Source organism: Cheilinus undulatus, linkage group 1 (assembly GCF_018320785.1).
Source record: "Cheilinus undulatus linkage group 1, ASM1832078v1, whole genome shotgun sequence".
Lineage (NCBI taxonomy): Eukaryota > Metazoa > Chordata > Actinopteri > Labriformes > Labridae > Cheilinus > Cheilinus undulatus.
In genome coordinates, this window is record NC_054865.1 from 50,584,241 (window position 1) to 50,604,662 (window position 20,422).

Here is a 20,422-nt window from a genome sequence, read left to right on the forward strand (position 1 = left end):
TTTAACTTGTTTTAGAACAAATGAGAAATACAGAGCAGACAAAAAAATAAAACTTTCTCTGTTCAAAAATTTCTATCTATCCTATTCGTCATACACAATTACAAATTTTACATCTAATTTTTGTTTTTGTTTTTTTGCTGTAAACACATTCTTTTTTTTTATTTCACTCCACATTTTGACGTCACTCTTTTCTTATTAATAATTTTATTCTGAACATTTTCCACATTAAGATACCATTGTTAAAATTCATTTTTTCTCTCATTAATCTACACTCAGTACCCCATCATTCAAAAATTGACAACATTTTTGAAATGTTTGTAAATTTATGAGAACAAAACCTGAATATCACACTGACAAAAGTATTTAGACCTTTTGCAACAGCACATTAAATTTAAGTCAGGCTCCTCCTGTTTCTCTTGATCGATGTTGAGATGTTTCTACACCTTGATTGGAGTCCAACTTTGACAAATGAAGTTGATTGGACAAGATTTGGGAAGGTACACACCTCTCTCTGAAAGGCCTCACAGCTGGCAATGCATGTCAAAGGAACTGCCTGCAGAGCTCAGAGACAGAGCAATGCACAGGTCTGAGGAAGGCTTCAATAAATTCTGTTGCACTGAAGGTTCCCAAGAGCACAGTGGCCTCTAAAATTCTCAAATGGAAGAAGTCTGGCACAACCAGGACTCTTCTGAGAGCTGGTCGCTACAGAAAATAAGTATCAAGCCCTTACAAAATCATTTTAAATTTAAACAAAACTAAAAAAAATTAAAGGACTTATGTATATGAAATTTACCTAGTCGTGTAAATAATTGGGTAATTAGGTTATTTTTTGTAGAAAAGGTTGTTTTCATACAGTAAAATAATATATTTTGTTGTAAAATCTACTTTATCCCATGTTACGCGTTAATATGTTAATAAAGTTAAGGAAAAAAAATAGATACCTACGTCAGCGGAAGTCAGCGTTTTGTCGTTCAGTTGCTAAGCTGCAGCCGAGGAGCAGCCAGACTGTCAACAAGTTGTCATGGGCCGTTAAAAGAGCTTAGCCGCCGATGGTTTAACGTTTAAACTTTGACCCTCCCGCTCATTCAGATGATTAACGGCGGCCAGACGAAGGTAAACCGACCGTGAGGTCTCTGTGTTTGTATTGAACTGTTCAAATGACAACTAGCCTTAATTAGCTAGCCCTACTAACCATGGTTTAAACAGGTACCCTGCTAGCTAACGTTAGCTGTAGGTCGCTGGCGACAGTTAGATCACCATCGCTGACCGCTGACTTTGAGACTGACTGGATAATCCAGGGTAATTGATAGATATAAAACTTAAATAATAGGCTGCCTGGCTGGTCTCTGCTTCTTTTCAGTCACTACAGATGAGCTTTCGAGTAGCATCGTTGCAGCTAAACCTGGTGTGTTTATCAAATGACGTTTGGTAAATTAGTTTAGATGTGTATGTTAATAAGATTACTAAACATTAACTTAGCATTAAGCTCGCTTAAGATATCTGATCTAATTATGGTGTGTGCTAACGCCTTACCCGAGCCCCTCTGTGTTAGATTTTAATATTTGATCCTAGCGGTTTTGAGTCAAAGATATCTTTTATCTAGATCCAAGTCTAAGTGTTCGTACTCAGAAGAAATTGCAGATATTGTATCAAAAATCATTTTACAGCATGATGTTGGCCATTGATAGATTGATAGGTGCTTTATCAATCCTGAGGGAAATTCAATTGCGATTTAAGCTGATGTTGCTGTCAATGTTTTTTTTTTTTTCATTATTTTCTATGGTTTACCACTCCAACACTGTAGACCTCTTCGATCGTGTTTGGCCATGAAAAAATATCAGAAATTATCTAATAGGTAGGGGTTTAAAAGTTCACAGAGGTCATGGTTCGGTCTGTACCCTAGTTTTTAGGCCACGGTTCAGTACAGGTTTGGTTCATTGTTAAAAAAGGAAGATAAAGTCTCAAATTAATGGGCCTAGTTGTAGGTCTCTCTCATTTTTTACTTTTAATCTGACTGCAGGGTGGCTTACAGTTTGATGCTTCTAATGTGAGAACCACCTGTGGTAGCTGCTACAGCCGTGGTACAGGTCTGGTGTATTATTTAATATTAAATAATATTTTTTAACAAACATGAGTGATAAATCATACAATATAAAATCAGAATATTGTGATATCACCAACACAACAGATTAAACATAAACTGTAATTAGATAATGTTAATGTTAATGTTAATGTAATTAGATAATGCATGAATCAAGATGAATTATATATCTTTATATGCAATGTGATTTGTTTTATTGGAGGGAACAATCGTTTTTTATATCACTCTTATTTTCATTAAGAAAACCAGAAACATAAGGAAAGTAGATTTTTGCAAGTTTTGCTACAAAACTGACACTTGCACGTTGTGTAAAATAGTAAACTGGTATTTTAACTCATCCTCACATCCTTCAAAGTTCCAGTCTGAAAACATAAGCCAGATATTCATCTCTGAATGAGTGTTACTGAGATGAGATGTAGATTTCTTACTGGTAAACTTAAGTCTGCAGAATGTAACTTTAAAGCTAAAATAATCAGCTTTAGTAATGGAGCACGATCTGCAGTCCAACATGTTATACAGCCCCTCTTTATCTTCTTAAGTGGCACCACACAGAGTCCATTCACATCCCCCCACCTCCTCAACAACATGTGTTGTTGCATTTTCAACGAACCAGACATACAAGTCTCACTTAACCCTTTTGGAAAACTGTGCTGCTGCATTTGACAGCCTTTCATTTCCAGTATTAGCAGACTGTTAATTAGCAGGCTATCAAACTTACCTCTTATCACATTACAGTGATACTCTGAGCTTAAGAAACCAACTGTAGTTTTATTTAGAAGAAAAGTGAGTGTTGGAGAGTACACATCTTCATAGATCTCTCATATTTGACGTGCACAAGGCCCCAGGCAATTACTTACCACCTATGACATTGATATCTAAACATTATAGTGTTAGCATCTTTTTCATATTTGTTATGGACTTAAAGTTGACATGGCTTGTTTTAGACTGAAAATTTTGTCATTAATTCTGTCTTTTTCCTACTTTCAAGGTTCCTGAAAAGTTTGGCTAGTAACTTTTATTATTGATATACTACAAAAAGTGTTGGTTGTTGATAAAATAAATTAAAACTTTTGAACAAATCCTTATTAAAAACACATGCGTGGTATTGAAATAAAAACAGTTGTTCTGAACCTGATTTAACAGAGGATGTTGACACCAGCAGCAGCACTCTGAATGACAACAGGAAGATTTATCTGTGTTTTATCTTCATGTGTGTTTGTGTCAGATTAGGTGAAGGACGCCCACCTTTCCAAGTAAATGAGAAGCTGATGTCTGTCCCTTGATGAATTAATCTCACATTGGTTGAGGATTTCTAATAAAGCAGCCGGTGTCCCAGTGTGACCAGTATGGCTGCAGCAAACACCACCAAGATCTCATGGAGGCTACGTGAGTCAAAGCATCTAATGTTATTTTTGTTTTTGTCTGTATACACCACTGACCACCAACTGGCACCCCTGGGGCCATATCAGGCCCCCCAATGCTTCCTGTCTGGCACCTGAAAGATCATTAAATTCAGGAAGGAGGAAAAGAAGATGTTGTGGTTTTAAGAGTGTCCTTCAGCTTTAAATGTTTGCAGCTGTTAAATCCAACCCTCAAACAATTGATATTGAAATAGTATTAATGACTCAACGTTTGATCTGTTTCAATAGAAATTTACTGTTATAATTAGTAGATATTTTAAAAGGGTTAAGGTTGGCAGAAGTGCTGCAAAAATGACTACATAAAGTGGTGAAAAGGGGTTAGAGAGTAGCAAAAATGAGTGATAAATGGCAAAATGGGGTGTGGAGTGGCACAAAGGGACAAAATTGGCAGAAAAAGTGGGGAAAAGAGGTTAAAATGTGGCACAAATTGGTCGAAGAGGAAAAAAGGGGCAAAAGTATCAAAAATTTGTTACAAATGACAAAAATAGTGCAAAAAAGTAATGAAAAGGGGTTAAAATGTGGCAAAAATAGAAGAAAAGTAGCAAAATGGATAAAGGAGTGGCATAAATGGGATAAAACATGCAAAAAAAGTGGTTTAAATGGGTCAAAGAATGGCAAAAATTGGGTTAAAGATGCAAAAAGTATCAAAAATGGGTTAAAGTGGCCAAAATTGGTTTTAAAGTTGCCAAAATTGTTGGAAAAAAGTAATAAAAAGGGGTTAAAAGTGGCAAAAACAGAAGAGAAATGAATAAGAGTGGCACAAAGGGGATAAAACGTGGGAAAAGTGGTTCAAAATGGGGTAATATCTTGCAAAAAATTGGTTAAAAAGGCAAAAAGGGGCTAAAAGTGTCAAAAATGAGTTAATACTAGTACTAAATCACAATTGTGGAGGGCCCATTACTGGGATTTTCAGGGGTCCACCCTATTCTGTTGTCTCCTTGTGGCCTGCTGCATTATAGATAAGAGGGATAGATCTCACTGGTAATGTTTAAAATGTCCTGTATTTCAAAAGAAAACACAAATACTACTACAGTAATATTTCAATCAGACCAAAATATTTATTTAATTTTTGAAAGTCCGGCCCCCAGAGTTTCTATTGGGACTAAGTCTGGCCCTTGTGCAAATGTACTTGATGACTGCTGGTAATAACTGATAAAAGCTCAGGCCCAATACATCACTTGTCCCTCCCAGTTAGCCCTACCCCTACGTTTTACGTGCTCATATCTAGTGATAGGTTGTCCTGATTCTTAGGAGTAGGCTGAAATGCTAGGAAGTACATGGCCATTTAAACATAGATTTTCAGGTGGCACACTCCAAACTGAGTGTTATCCCAGAATGCATAGAGAATTGTTAGTGAGAAGGCTGCTCATAAGAAGGTTCAAATGTAGTTTGTTTAAATAATTCAGTGCTGTGTCAATCTGTTATGGCCCTTTTATTTCAAACAAGCATTAAGAAGTTGCTCATAGTAGGAATGTCTTGTTATGTCATTGTGTCTGTTTACGTAAATATCTTTTTTGGCTGCTGATTACTTATCAGGACAGGGTTGTTAGATTTTATAGGGAAAGATTTCACCACTGCATTCGAGGGGCAAGGGGCACTTGAAACAAAGGATATGGGTAAGGGTACAATTAAGAGTTGGGATTAAGCCATAGACTTTATCTCTTAGGAACTAGATTGCATTAGTGCGATACTTCAACTCTCCTCCAGTTAACATGGTGATGTTAATAGGGTGGAGCCATATGGATATAAATTCTATTGACAAAATCAATTTCCCGTTTCTAAGTTTTACCCCTACCCCTGTATTCTGAGTGTCCCCCTTGCCCCTTGAAACAGTGACAAAAGGGTAGCGGTGAAATCCTCCCTTTCTAGATAGGGCGGCCCTTCAACTTCCTGTTATGTCATCAGTAGCTGAAGACAGCATTTTTGTGAACAGACATGACAACAACACTAAACATTTCTCCTACAGTTCATTTAAAAAAATTCTTGTTTGAAATCAAATGGACTCTAATGCACCAAACAAACATTAACTTATGATGTTAGATTGTTGTCAGAATTTTCAAATCTTTCCAATGGTTGTCAAGGAATTCTGGGAGATTTTCCATAAAATTCTGTTCAGATTTTGCCTCTGGAAAACTCCATTTGACTACAAGACTTGATAACTCTAGATGTAAACGGCCAAAATGTAGGGATAGGGCTTAGACGGATGGGTGAGGAGATGCATCAATATACTTTTGAACAAGATGTAGGGGTAGATGATATTGTTTATGTTGATATTGTTTCTGTTGGCATTGATTTGAAAAAGATAGCTGCCATGCGTAATGCTTGGTAAAGAATCTAACAGTGTTTATGTCTGTTTTTTAGCATTGCCAACATTTGGAAGAGTGGAAAGAACTAGCCCAGTTTTAACTATTTTTCACTTTTGGTTGAATTTATGATAGATGATGGAGAATTTTCAGTACTTATTGATACTTCCAGTCCTTAAAATGATGAGGATTTGATCATATTGAACACATGGAATTTAAATGCAAGAAAATTGCCCAGCATTGGCTGTCTTGGACATCTGCTTTTGCTGTAGTAACAAACAAGTTTCAGTATGGTTTGATTGTGATTAGAATCATAAAAAGTGTATCAAACTGGTAGTGTGACGACTGTTTGTTGTTTCTATAAAGAAAAAATATCCACGTATTCAGTATGTCATGGATCTCCATTTAGCTAAAAATATTGAGATATGATTTATTTGCCTCTCCTAGCTAATACTCACTCGCTTAGATAGACTAGACTAGCGCACTCAGTCAGTGCAGCTCCTCCAGTGTCACCAGCAGTACTCAGAAAGTCACTTATTCTGTCTCTCTTGTGTTGTTGCACAGAGGAATTTGAGGCGCACTCCCGGAGCGTTTCATGTTTGGCTCTGGCAAAGAGCTCTGGCCGCCTGCTGGCCACAGGAGGGGAGGACTGCACGGTCAACATCTGGGCTGTCAGCAAGGCCAACTGCATCATGGTGAGACATCTTTCCTCACACCTGCTGCATGATCGCCTACAGGCACTAACTACTGGTTTACTTCTACAGCAGTCTGTTTCATAAATTTATGTGTTTCTGTCATCTCTCAGAGTTTGACTGGTCACAAGAACCCAGTGGAGTGCGTCCTGTTTAACATGTCAGAGGAGCAGGTTGTCGCCGGGTCAAGGTCTGGTTCAGTACGAGTCTGGGACCTGGAGGCTGCCAAGAGTGAGATCTAGTTTATTTTTTGTGTGTGAGGTTCAAAAATTCTTCTATGGAAACTCAACTCTTATACTCATAGTGCTTTAAAAACAAATAATAGTACAAACAGTAATTGAGCCTTTGGTTGCTGTAACTAGGCTAGAAAAGGTCTCTTGTCACTGGGCTCCTTCTTATTGAAACAACTGAAAATAACCTGCCACTGAACTAACTTTTAACGATCTAATTCTTTATAGATTAGTCTTTAGTAAAAGAATAAAGACAAGGGTTTATGAGGATAACTCAAAATCTCTTAAGAACGTGTTAAAATAATTTAAAATATCACTGATGTCTGATGATAGTGATGTCAGGTAATGTTAGCTGTTTTCCTTTAGCACATCAACAAAGGGTATTGTAAAAAGAGATTAACGAGGTGTTTTAGACATTGTGTTCTGTCTTATTAATCCAGCATTAATGTTAATGTGATGTCAATGCTAGTTAAGGTTACAGAATGGCAATGTCAACATGGCATTATGCTAATGTTACTAGCAAATATATATCTATATCTAATTAACATGAGAAAATTTGCTATTAAGTAACGTTGAAGATCCTGAACATGACCAGAACACTTCATATTGTCAGTATTAAATGTTTTCTCTTCCCTTCCAGCATATCTAAGTATTCTTTGTGATTGTTCATGGGTTGAATTGCCAGTGTGTGGGATATCCATGGGTTCTTTAAAAGTATTCAAAGTTCATAAATCAGTTTGGCACCTGAAATCCATTTTAAGGATTTTGGAAATAAAAAAGCAGTTTTGCAGTAAAGTTTTTGCAAAGCTTTATAGCAAACAGTGTTAGTGTTAGCACTGCTAGCATTGTGATCAATTTATGTTTTGGTATCAGAGAGAGGTATTTTTCTTTCTCACAGTCTGTTTTCAAACAGCTCCAAGAAATATTACCTGAATTTTCTTTACTATGTTGTAACATTTGTTTTTATATTAGTCAGCACAAACATAACCATGTCACTATAACAGTTTAGAAGTTAAAGATGTGATGAGTCTTGAAAAGGTCTTAAGAAGTATTAAACATAAAGTCAGGTTTTCTGTACATACCCTGGCATGGTTGTCCACAGAGTTGAATCCAAAGAAGACATTTTTCCTAATTAACCTATATATTAGGAAACTGGATGAAAAATACTCAGATGTGGATTCCTTAAGTTGCTCCAAGCACACCTTTTAACCGTGCTGAAGGAACCAAATTAAGGTGACAATTTCACTGCCACGCTGAAAAGACTTGGCTCAGGGTAAAGTTGGCCAACAGGAAGTAGCCCAGCAACAATTGCTATGAGAAAGGACTCCCTTAGAAGTTGATCTGTATGTAGATATCAGTCATCATCAGCTTCCTGTCATCCTCAGGTTTACGGACTCTGATGGGACACAAAGCCAACATCACCAGTCTGGGCTTTCATCCGTTTGGAGACTTCCTCGCCTCAAGCTCTATGGACACAAACATCAAGGTGTGTGTATATGTAAAGGTCTGATTTGTAGGACACTTCTAAGGTTTTTATTCTGAACTGAGGGGACTTTTTCTGGTCTGCGATACTTTAAGTGCTGAATGTTAGGACTTGGTTTAAAGGTTTAATGTTGGGTTGTAGCTGGAGAATGCATTTTTAGAGTGAAAAATGTGTATATCCTCACTGTCACTGTATCACTGAACATGTTTCTCTTATTCGAACATGAATGCGGCCCCTCTGTCAGCTGTGGGATGTGCGGAGGAAAGGATACGTGTTCAGATACAAGGTAAGACCCAGTGTGTGTTCATGAAAAAATGTGCAAACATGCAAAACAGTGCATTTACTCAGAATGGCCCTCATTTATTAAGCAGCGTATGGCAGAAACTTTCCCATTTTCATCTACACATCAACATTTGTCATTTCGAACATGAGCGTACTGTTTACTCAAATTCCACACCAGCTCTCAGCCATGTACGCACGTTTTCAAGTGACTGTGTTTGTGGAGTTCATCTCTGAAAATTTGATATTACAATCAACCTCTGACAATCCCTGTGAGCAATGTTGCTTTTTAAATGAGAACCTTATTAACTTTACACCATATTTGTGTAGCTTTCACCGTACGCTTCAGGTCCATTGTCTTGCTGGAAAATACATTTCCTCCCAAGCCGTAGTTCTCTTGCAGTCTAAATAAGATTGTCCTCCATGGTTTTACCCTCTACCTTGACAAGCCTATCAGGGCCGGCTGTCGAGAATCATCCCCCCAGCACGATGCTGCCACCACTGTACTTCACAGTGGGAATAGTGGTTTTGTGCTGATGCACAGTTATTGGTGTCTGCCAAACAGAGCATTTTGTCTGATGGTTATTTAAACACCACCTTAGTTTCATCAAACCACAGAAGGCCATAGGCCTTCTGGTGAAATTTAGTGGAAAATGAAACTGAGTTTTCTTGAACAGTGACTTTCTTTTTGCCGTGCTCCCATAAAGCTTAGACAGGTGAAGAACCTGGGCAACAGTTGTTGTATGCAGAGTCTCTCCCATCTCAGCTGCTGAAGCTTGTAACTCTTTTAGAGTAGTCATAGCTGACTTTGTGGCCTCTCTCACTAGTCTTGTTTTTGCACGGTCACTCGGTTTGTGAGGATGATCCGGGTTGGTTTACGCATGTGCCACATTCCTTTTATTTGTTGATGACTGATTTAACTGAACTCCAAGGGATGTTTAGTGTCTTAGAATATTTTGTAACCATCCCATTAATTTGTACATTTCAGTTACCTTTTCTGTGAGCTGCTTTGAGTGTTCTTTTGTCTTCATACGCTGTTATTGACCAGATATGCACACATGGACTTGGTTGTAAGATGATTTTTACACCCAAATCTGCGGTGTTTTCTACATAAGTTTTATTAATGAGAGCCAATGCCTTCACTCCAAAACAAAGGAATCACAACTTTTGTTGGGTTTTTCCACATCAAATTTTAATTTCCTCAGCATTAGATGGGTAATGTGTTCTCAGAATGAAACTTCACACAGTGTCTTGTTTATATCCCTAACAGATGAAGTCTTTCTGATGTTTGCCTTGTAGGGTCACACTCAGGCAGTGAGGAGTCTGGCCTTCAGTCCAGATGGGAAGTGGTTGGCCTCAGCCAGCGATGACTGCACCGTCAAGGTACAGATTAGCCTGCTGGAGCTGATATACTACAATTACATGGTTTTTAATGTTGTGTTTGTTATGGACCAAAGTTTGCTACAGATGCTTTGCTAGACAACAATGAAAGGGTCAGTATAAATGTATTAAAACTTATCCTACCAGACAAAATTTAACAATGTTTAATGTTTTTAATGTGTTCAGAACCTGAAAATTTATTTCACCGTGTCTTACAAGTACCTCGATGATTCTTTGTATATTAAGCTTCATGTTCAGCAGCTTGTAAATAAGTTAAAGTCACGGCTGCGCTTTTATTTCAGAAATAAGCCTCAGCTCCTTTTCTAACTCTTACCCCACTTTAAGCAGTCTGAGGTCCTGTTTACATGTTGCTTTTACAGAGCATTTTGAGCATTCAGATACCAAATAACTGCTTTGTAGTCCATGTATCCATACTACTTTCAGCCTCTCACGCCTTCAAGTTTTCTCATATCTGTTTTGTCTCCTCTTCTCTTTCAGCTGTGGGATCTGACTCAGGGGAAGACCATCACAGAGTTTAAATCTCACACTGCAGCCGTCAATATCGTCCAATTTCACCCCAACGAGTACCTGCTGGCATCAGGCAGCTCTGACAGGTAAGACACGACCTGAGAACCTGTTTTAAATACCTGAGGGTGGATTCATATCACTGTTTAGTTAACGCGTTTTTTTCAGCTACAGTCCTCTCACTCTGCTGTTTGTTTTCTCTTTAATCCACCGTGTTCCTTCAGATGTGACATTTACACGTCTGTCACTTTGTGGTCTACTGTGAGACTGGGAAAAATTACTGCATGAATTTACCGCATGACTCGACAAAGCTCAGCAGTTGTTGTACACTTTGCTGATGAGGAGTTATATTTGTTTCTGTTTATTTTATCCACAGGACAATCAAGCTGTGGGATCTGGAGAAATTCAGGATGATCGGCTCGTTAGAGGGAGACACGACTGCAGTCAGGTCAGTTTTAAAACCACCAAAGCATCTCGATGGAGGACATATCACAGAACTGTGACCTTTGACCTCTGCTTCTGTGTGCAGGTGCATATTTTTCAGTCCTGATGGCAGCTGTCTGTACAGTGGGGCCACAGACTCTCTGCGTGTCTTCGGCTGGGAGCCTGACCGCTGCTTCGATGTGGTGCCTGTTGGCTGGGGGAAAGTTGCTGACCTGGCAGTCTGCAACCAACAGCTGGTGTGTAGTCCTGCCTAAAGGGTGGAAACAGTCCTGTATATTTCAAAAACTCTTACCCTAAGTACTGTAAACTGTAAATATGATCTCAAACCTCTCTTCAAATACTGTAAACTCGTATATGATCTCAAACTTCTCTGCTGATAGATCGGTGTGTCTCACGAGCTCTCCAGCGTCTCCTCCTATGTGGTAGATCTGAAACGGGTGAAGAAGAGCGGTGGTTCTGTGATCCAGGGAATCATTAAGGACAACCAGCCACTCACAGAGCCAAAGGATCCTAAAGGGGCCGCTTTGCGCAGGAATTACGAGAGACCCACAACCACCTGTACCTCACAAAGGTTTAACGTTATTATCAGATTTACAGTACAGCTCAGGCACCACAAACAAAACATAAACAGTGTTTTTAATAAGATAAATGACTTACATGAAAATGAAAATAACTTTTCTCTTACCAATTTTAACAAACCCAATATGTAACAGTAGCTGAGGGCTGAATTTAGGAAGCTGTTTTGGCTATTTTGGATTAAAAAAACAAACACAAAAACTAAACATGTTACACCATGTACATAATTTCATGTGGTTACTCTCTGGCAGGCTGACATCTTTATGTTTTCATTTATGCACCTGAAGGCAATCACCTGTAGCCTTGGCTTAATGTACTTGATGTTCTTAAAATGTTGTGATGTCATCAGGTTAAAGCAGAGTTCAGACTCTGATCGGCGGAGCCCTGAAGGCGAAAGACGGAGCCCAAGTGAGGACGAAGCAGAAGAGAAATTGTCGTCAGCCGAAATCCACAACGCAGAAGATTACAAGGAGATCTTTCAGCCAAAAAATGCTATCTGTAAGTCCACTATGCCAGTCCACCCCTGATTGAAACTAGTTTGATTTAGGAGACCTGTTGAGGTCTTATTTTTACCTTCGCCAAGGAGGTTATGTGATCGGCAGGGTTTGTTAGTTTGTTAGCAACATGACTAAAAAAGTTATGGATGGATTTTGATGAAATTTTCAGGAAATGTCAGAAATGGCATAAGAAAGAACTGATTAGATTTTGGGAGTGATCCAGATTCTGTACTAATGGGAGATAGGGCTAATGGCGGAGGTCTGCGCTCTCCGAGTGCTTTTCTAGTTTGAATTATTTAAACCTTTTGGGTTTATTTGCATTATTTGGTAGGAAAAAAGGAAATTTGATGGACAAAAAGATAGCTAAAAGATGTATTTTGTGTATTTCCTCTCCATGTGGTTACTTGTAATGGTGTGATTCACAGACTCTGTTTTCCCAACTTTCAGCTCGAACTCCTCCCAAGATGTCTGAGCCTTTTCCTGCTCCTCCAGAGGACGGTGAGTCTCTGCATGGTTTGTTGCAGGCAGCATGATGAGACAGCACCTGAACACAAAAGCAGAGGTCAAAGGTCACAGAGTTTTCAAAGCCAGAAAAAACCTTAATTTTTGTAGTTGTAACCAGACATGTCTTGGCATGGCTGCTGCCATAACGGAAACGATACTGTCAGTGTGTTAATATATCTTTCCTTTGTATGAGTCAAAGTTTTATTGTGTTCATAGAAGGGCTGAATGATATGGGAAAAAAAGTTAATTGCGACCCTGACTGAGTGTTCGCTAAATTCAATAGATTGTTAGAAATCGACCCTGGGTTTCACTTTTTAATCTTTGCTTTTTTCCCATCATCACAGAGACAATATTAGCAATCGGCCGCCAGCTGAAGGACATAGTGTCTCCGTTTCCTGACAAACAGCAGGTCAGTGAATGCAGCATTCTCTGTGTTCTTATATGGACTTTTTATGTTTTACAAAGTTTTGGTAAGTTTTAATGTGTTTTACAGGCTGCTCCACTGGCCTCCTCCACACCTGTCCAGAGGGTGGAACCTACAGTGGTGTCCTGTGCTAAGCGCCCCCCAGCTGTCGTCCCAGTGCCGTCCAACCCCCCCTACTCTGACCTTCCTCCTCCTTCTCAGCCTCCCATCATCACAGCAAAGTCTAAACAGCAGCCGAAAATCATCCTCAGCACACGGAATGAACCGATCGGACTAAATGTGGCCGACTTTTTGCCGGTGAGCTTTGAGGTTATTCAACAAACCAAAACAAGTGTTCCATTTACATTTACAGAGAAACACCTTTGGAGTATTAACAGATTATGTTTTAACGGCATTTCATTGTGATCTAAAGAGACCCTGTTTGTTTGTGCTGACCTGCTTTCAGTCTCCTCCCAACAACCGAGCTAGCGCTCTTAGTGATGAGGAGGCTCTGTCTCAGATCAAGAAAGGCCACGACACCATGTGTGTGATGCTAAGCAGCCGACACAAGAACCTGCAGACAGTACGAGCCGTGTGGGCCCGAGAGGACATCAAGGTGAGATTTGAGTACTCTGTGGTTATGTGAATGTCATCTTAGCCAATGAAAAACCAGCTTTGGTGGATGGTGCTGTGTAAGCAGTGACGACTTCCTGTGTTTTTCCTCTCTGCAGAGCGCTCTGGATGCTGCCGTCTCCATGAATGACCTCTCTATTGTGGTGGACATCCTCAACATCATCAACCTCCAACCGTGAGTATTTCCATGATAACTTGGCATATAATAAAACCCAATCTATCTATTTTCCCTCTATACAGAGCATTCAGAAAGTATTCAGACCCCCTTCACTTTTTTTTCAATTTTGCTATGTTGCAGTGGGATCCTAACCTTGCACAGTGTTAATTTTGACAGCTCTTTTTAATTTTAGTCTCAGTCTAAGTCTTTTGATTACATGTCTTTTAGTTTAGAAGCATCAGGCCTGCCACAGCTCCCCCATCTGGCCCCCAGAAGATTATCAATGTCAGAAATGTGCTGAGGAAAATATGTTGTGGTATTTAGGGTATGTTTTTAAAAAAATCCCTATTGGTCTAATGTTTGATCTATTTTACAAAAATCCATCTGTTATTCATTAGTAGTGAAAATGATGCATGATAAACACATACTGATTAGTCCATTCTTAATTAAAGTTGGTGCTTTCAATGTCAACCCTCCACTTAAAGGGCACATATTTTACCCTTTTAAGACAAGTTTCTATTGGTCTCAGAGGTCCCCAAAACATGCCTGTGAAGCTTGTTGCTGAAAAAACACTCCATTATAGGATTTTTGTATGTCTAAAAACCCCTCTGTTTCAGGCCTGCTCAGAACGAGCCATTTCTGTGTCTGTGGCTTTAAATGTTAATGAGCTGTCTGACTCCGCCCCTGACCACACCCCTCTCAGGAAATGGATGTGGCACCCCTGATATTACAGACACTTTTATCAGCTGGCAGCTGAGAGGAAGACCAGGAGAGTAGGGCGGAACTTTCTTCCAAGCAGGGAGGGCCAACTGAACCTGGGGGCCGGTGCTTACTCCCCATGTGAGGTCATGAGGGTAAAATCTGACAACAGCTTGTTTCAGCACAAATTTTCTGAAAGGTGGAGAAAGAGAGGGAGGGGGAATAGATTATTCTGGTATTTGAGGGGATTGTGGACAGGCCAGGAGCACATATTTGTGTTAGAAAAAGTGATTTTTGTATATGTCCCCTTTAAGACACTTTGAAAGCTCTTTTTTTCCTGCCAGAAAACCACAACCCTGCCTGTTTTCCCAAATATCACAACACAGTATTTTAGCATCAATCCCACTGATTGATGTCATGCCAACCTCAGAAATATGTAGCCAAAATATCACAATTGCCCCCTAGTGGCAGTTGCAGTTTAGGCGATTTGGACCGATCTCACTGCCAGAGGCAAAAAGTTCTAGGCCTGTAGTCAACCAAAGAAAAACTTGGTCGATCAAAATCTCACCCAGGCACCAACCAATGAATTGGTCATTCAGGTAAAAAAAAAAAAACAATAAATAAATGGTTTTATAAAAAAATACCTCATACACATAAATCCATACTACACCTGTTTGGTACTCTAAATGATCCTAAAATGAGCATAACAAGCCTTTTGAAGCATTAATACATTTTTTTAGGCTCATCATGTCGTACTAGAAAATTAAATAATTGAGAGACAATCAGCGTGCACCTGCCTTTGATCATATGATCTCCATGATCCCAGTGCAGTAACTTTTCAAACTCATGTAGTCTACAAAATAACCTCAGATTATTGTTTTTCATTCATTTATTATGGTAATCAATAACAGGATCACTTGATCCAGCCCACGCCGTGTCATTTACGAGCATAAAGCAGATCGCATGCAGCTTTTATTTACGGAGGTGAGTGGGAGGGGACTTGCCAACTAGCGTGATCTTGGTCGGACAAAAGCTTTTTCGACCAAACGCTCAACGAATCGAATGGAAGCTGTCAGCCCTAAAAAAAAATTCTTTGAATTTATGAAAAAAAAAAAATTAAATATGATATTCTGACCAAAATATTTATTTATTTTTAGTTTATGTGAAGTCCAGCCCCTTTTCCGTCTTCCAAGAAAAAAGCTGGCCCTTGTGCAAATGTAGTTAATGACCCCTTGTCTAAATTAACAGTGTTTTATCAAAATGTCATGTTTCAGGTCTCTGTGGAAGCTGGACTTATGTACAACCATCCTCCCTCAGATTGACAAACTGCTGCAGAGTAAATATGAGAGGTGAGCCTTCCTTTTCACAGTTTTCTTTTTTGTTCAATTTGGCGGCTTTGAATGAAAAATGCTGTGTAGAGATGAAGAGAACTTGAACTGTGATGTGTCTGTATTGTAAAGTTTGTGTCAGTTATGACCTCTGTTTAAATGAAAGATGAAATCTGATTTCATACCAAAAAACAAAGCATTCAGACCTACTCATGAGTGGGTTCACAGCTTGGTGAAGATTTACTGTCCAGAAACTGAAGAGTTTCTTATTGTGTCTGTGTCTGTGATCAGCTACATGCAGACCGGCTGTACGTCTCTGAAGTTGATCATGAAACACTTCTGGATCCTGATCTCTGACACACTGAAGGCAGCGCCATCTGTGGGAGTCGACATCACACGAGAGGAGCGGTGAGTCACAGCAAGCAGAGGATCTATGTCATCCTGCTGTCGAGGGTTTAGAAACGCCCTGACCGTGAGGTGATCACTTCCTAAACTGACAGGAGACAAACCAAAGAACTGTTCTTCTAAACTTTGCCAAAAAATATCCCAAATGTATGTCTGTGATTCCTGTTTCAAACCTCCTTTCGTGTCCTTATGTCAGGAAATAACCTTATTTCTTATAAAACAGTGTAAAGGTGTATTCACCCCCTTGGATGTTTTACCCTCTAATTGATTTTATAAATCAATCATGGTCAACTCTAAAAATGTCAAAGTGAAAACAGATTTCTACAAAGTAAGAGGTCCAGCCAATTGGCAGTGGTCTCACAATGAGTGAAATGGAGATCTACTGAGATCTGAATGTGTCTCAAGTGATTGTAGCGTAAAGACATCTGTGTCCACAAGGTACAGCCACCAGTAAATCAGTATTCTTGGCTACCATTACACCCTGAAGACAACAGAACACTACAAGCAACTCAGACAAAAGTTTACTGAAAATTATGTATCAGGGGATGGATACAAAAAAAATCAAAGGCACTACACATCCCCTAAGTTCAGTTAAAACCAATCATCAAATAAAGGAGGTAATATGAAACATGTAAATCTACCTTGATCAGGCTGTCCTCACAAACTGTGTGACCATGCAAGAAGGAGATAAGTGAGGGAGGTCATTTTATAAAATCAATAAAAGGGTAAGACATCCAAGAGGGTGGATACTTTTGGCACTGTATGTGTATTTGAGACCTGGCTTCATCAGTAACCACAGACCGGTCTGATGCTGAGTTGTGTCGTTTCAGACACCAGAAGTGCCGAGCGTGCTGCAAGCAGCTGAAGAACCTAAGCAACGTGGTGAAGAACAAAGCGACCCAGGTCGGCCGCCATGGCAGCGCCTTCAAAGAACTACAGCTGCTCATGGCGCCGCTGGACGACGCTCTCTGAGAGCAGCAGGACTTACCCAGAGACTCAAACCGACAGATCTGACGGAGATCATCAGGCGTTATTCAATGTGCTGCAGGACCCTGCAGATCAGACACTGCTGGAAGTCATTTTAGTGTCTCCTGTTGGAACATTTCTGCACGCCGTGTCTCAATCTGTAATAAAGATCCTCCAGAAGCCTCCGTCACTACACACGACATACATGGAGACAAGTGTTATTGAATTTTCCTGTACTGACAAGGAAACACACTGACCGTTCGAGGATGTCTCAATCCAATCAGAGGTGAAAAGGGTGGTAACAGCTGATGAACAGCCTGACGGGCACTGTTGGGCATAGATGAGGGTCACGTCGTCCATCCGAAGTCCTCTGCGAACAGTTTGGCTCTGCTGGCACAGGATGATGAATAGCTCCGACATCTCCATCAGGCTCAGGAATTTCAAACACAGTCAGCAGTAACAGCTGAGATCAAAACAAGCTGCAGCATTGAGTTCATCTCACAGACCACATTTACACCTTCATTAACATCTGTGCTGCATAATCGAATACAAAATATAATCAACTGCATGTGCAATGTACAATGCATGTACACCTAAATGCAAAGTGAAGACAATCTGATATCTGATTGCTCAGACTGCATACAGAGGTGGTCTGCGATGCCTTCATCCATTGCCTACTGGCATGCACTAAAAATCACCCTGTAAACTGACGAGATCTGCAGTCGTCTACCAGTAAACAAAAAGCATGGTTTATATGCTGCTCCCCTGTCATCTTGAACTGTGGAGCCATTTCCATCTAACCAGTACCCACAATTTTTATTTACTAGTGATTCCTCAAGACTCACTATCACCTCCTTAATTAGGAATCGCAATCACTTTTCAGGAAATTTCAACCACTAAAAAATGCTACAATTTGGACCTTAAATGAAACAATGCATGTGACTGGACGGAGATGGGACAAAACAAATGTGAATCTTGAACACTACTATAATACTAAAAACTAATGTTCAATACAATACATTTTTATTTTCATATTAAGCAAACCTCATTATGCTGCTTGTTGAAATAAAGTGGCTGGTAAAAATGTGAGTGGCTGGTAGACTTTTGAATCCACCGGCCAAAAAAAATTCATTTGCAACCCTGCTACCAGTGCCTCTTTAACATTTGTTCTCCCTCACTTTTTCATAAATATGCATCTAAGAAAATATGAAATACTTTGTAGTAAATAAAATTTGGGGGTGGGGCGGCCAGCGAGGCTAGACAGACGTAGATAAGCTAGAGTAAGTCTGAGAGCCATAGTAATGATCTATGGACTGCTAATGGTATAAGAGACATCAGGTCATCACTGGAGACATATGTTTTACAAAGTGTTAATCATAATCAAGAGTTGTCAGCTTGGTATATGATTACCCAGGACAGATGTTAATGAAAAATGTAAACAGGATCGTAATTGACTCTCCTCTCACATTAAAATTGACAATCAGAAAACATTTGTGGCTTAAAACATTCCTTAGAACAAAAACAAAGTTATTTTCCCCACAAATGATCCACCTGAATCATTCCTGAGGCATGTATGCTCCCTCACTTTAATGCCTGTACAGCTATCATAAGTCACAGCTGTTAGCATCACCTAGCTTTATTACTGGAAAGATGGGAACACCTAGCTGACCATCATCTGCCCCACCCCCACCCCCCTGTCTCTGTTCCTCTAAAGCTCACGCATGAACACCATAGGTTATGTTTATGTCATCACTGTGACCAGCTTAGAAAACATCTGATGAGTAAAGTTCACCTTAAATGTGGATTTGTTGTTACACTTTGAGCTCAAACACTTTATCACTTTAATCCACTTGTCTTTTTTTTACACAGACTTGCTGAGAGACTGCTAGTGATGATAATCGACCAACTTTGATATTAACCTGATCGATTATCGATCAGGAAAGTTCACCTTAGGGGAGAAAAACAGAACCACACTCAGTCGGTAACAAACACTGAAGAATTTACTGAAGATGTTGAAATATTTTAACTGTCCTTTTCTACTTTCTCTACTGTCTCACTGTTAGAGCCTCTGTTTTAAATGTACAGTATTTCTGTTTTTTAAATAAAGGTCTACGTGTTGAAAGAAGAGTGAAAAAGGTCATTAACACTCTGAGACAAACAAACCACCTGCATGCACAGATATGTTGACATCTGGGCCAGATTACAATCCACAGAACTTCATCCTCATCTTAGAGGAAAGTATTTACCTCTTTGGATGTCTTACCCTTTAGGTGTAAATCAATCCCAGTCAAAATAATTTGGCTTTTTGACAAATAAATTTGCAGATAAATTCTTTATTGTTAAGTAAAAACAGATTTCTACAAAGTAAAGTCAATTAAATAAAAATATGTAAGGTAAAATAAGTGACTGCATTAATATCCATCCCCTTCAAGTCAGTGTTTAATAGAGTCACCTTTGGCTGCAATCACAGCACTGAGTCTGTGTTCTCAGTCAGACTTGCACATCTGGACACTGAAGTTTTACTCCATTCTTCTTTGCTAAACTGCTCAAGCTCTGTCAGGTTGCATGGGGGTCAGGCATTAACAGTCCATTTCATGTCCAGCCTCTATTTCTCTTTTGGACCGAGGTCTGGGGGTTGACTCTGCCACTCCAGAACATTCACCTTGTTGTCTTAAAACCATATATTTGTAGCTTTTGCTGTATGCTTCGGGTCTTTGTCTTGCAGACTGAATAAGATGATCCTCCAGGATTTTCCTATATTTTGCCACATCAATTTACCCTCTACCCTTACAAGCCTTCAAGGGCCAGTTGCCAAGAAGCATCCTCACAGCATGATGCTGTCACCACCATGCTTTAAAGTGGGGATGGTGTATTTGTGATGATGTGCAGTGTTTGGTGTCTGCCAAACGTAGTCTCCCACATGCCTTTTGGTGATCTCTAGTCCAGATTAAATCAGAGTTTTCTTCAACAGTGTCTTTCTCTTTGCCACTCTCCCATAAAGCTGTGGCTAGTGAAGAACCCAGGCAACAGTTGTTGTCTGCAGAGTCTCCCCCATCTCAGCTGAAGCTTGGAACTCCTTCAGAGTAGTCATAGGTGTCTTTGTGGCCTCTCTCACTAGTCTCTTTCTTGCACGGTCACTCAGTTTGCTCATTCAAAATGTTAAGGGCTCACTCTACTTTTACTTAAGTAGATTTATAGACCAATACTTTTACTCCTACTCCAGTAAATTTCAACCAGAGTAACTGTACTTTTACTTGAGTACAATTGAGTACATCATCTACATTGACAGAAAAGGCACTTTTAATTTCAATCCAACACCGGTGAAACCATGACACTAGGAAAAAATAAGTGCTAAAAAAATGGCGTTTACATTCTGATTGTATTCCATTAGTTCTG

General features: G+C 39.5%; 1 protein-coding gene across 2 annotated transcripts; it reads left to right on the top strand.

The window, feature by feature from the left end:
• The first annotated feature begins 982 nt into the window (after positions 1 to 982).
• Positions 983 to 19,123, top strand: katnb1 (katanin p80 (WD repeat containing) subunit B 1). 2 transcript variants are annotated; one of them, XM_041793730.1, is made up of 20 exons: positions 983 to 1,113; positions 3,327 to 3,487; positions 6,390 to 6,520; positions 6,631 to 6,748; positions 8,133 to 8,233; positions 8,475 to 8,516; positions 9,809 to 9,892; positions 10,388 to 10,503; positions 10,791 to 10,862; positions 10,944 to 11,094; positions 11,239 to 11,429; positions 11,784 to 11,932; positions 12,379 to 12,429; positions 12,780 to 12,844; positions 12,929 to 13,156; positions 13,305 to 13,454; positions 13,570 to 13,646; positions 15,602 to 15,676; positions 15,947 to 16,063; positions 16,891 to 19,123. In XM_041793730.1, the coding sequence occupies exons 2-20, from the start codon at positions 3,448 to 3,450 to the stop codon at positions 17,030 to 17,032; spliced, it is 2,100 nt and encodes a 699-aa protein (XP_041649664.1). In that variant the 5' UTR covers positions 983 to 1,113; positions 3,327 to 3,447; the 3' UTR covers positions 17,033 to 19,123. The 2 variants fall into 2 exon arrangements, with proteins under 2 accessions (XP_041649664.1, XP_041649674.1); XM_041793740.1 differs by having other exon boundaries at positions 3,332 to 3,487.
• Positions 19,124 to 20,422: the final 1,299 nt, after the last annotated feature.

Coding starts and splice junctions, on each gene's coding strand:
- katnb1 (XM_041793730.1), top strand. CDS start 3,448: ATGGCTGCAGCAAACACCACCAAGATCTCATGGAGGCTAC. Junction 10,863..10,943: donor GGAGACACGACTGCAGTCAG/GTCAGTTTTAAA, acceptor TTCTGTGTGCAG/GTGCATATTTTTCAGTCCTG. Junction 12,430..12,779: donor TCCTGCTCCTCCAGAGGACG/GTGAGTCTCTGC, acceptor CCATCATCACAG/AGACAATATTAGCAATCGGC.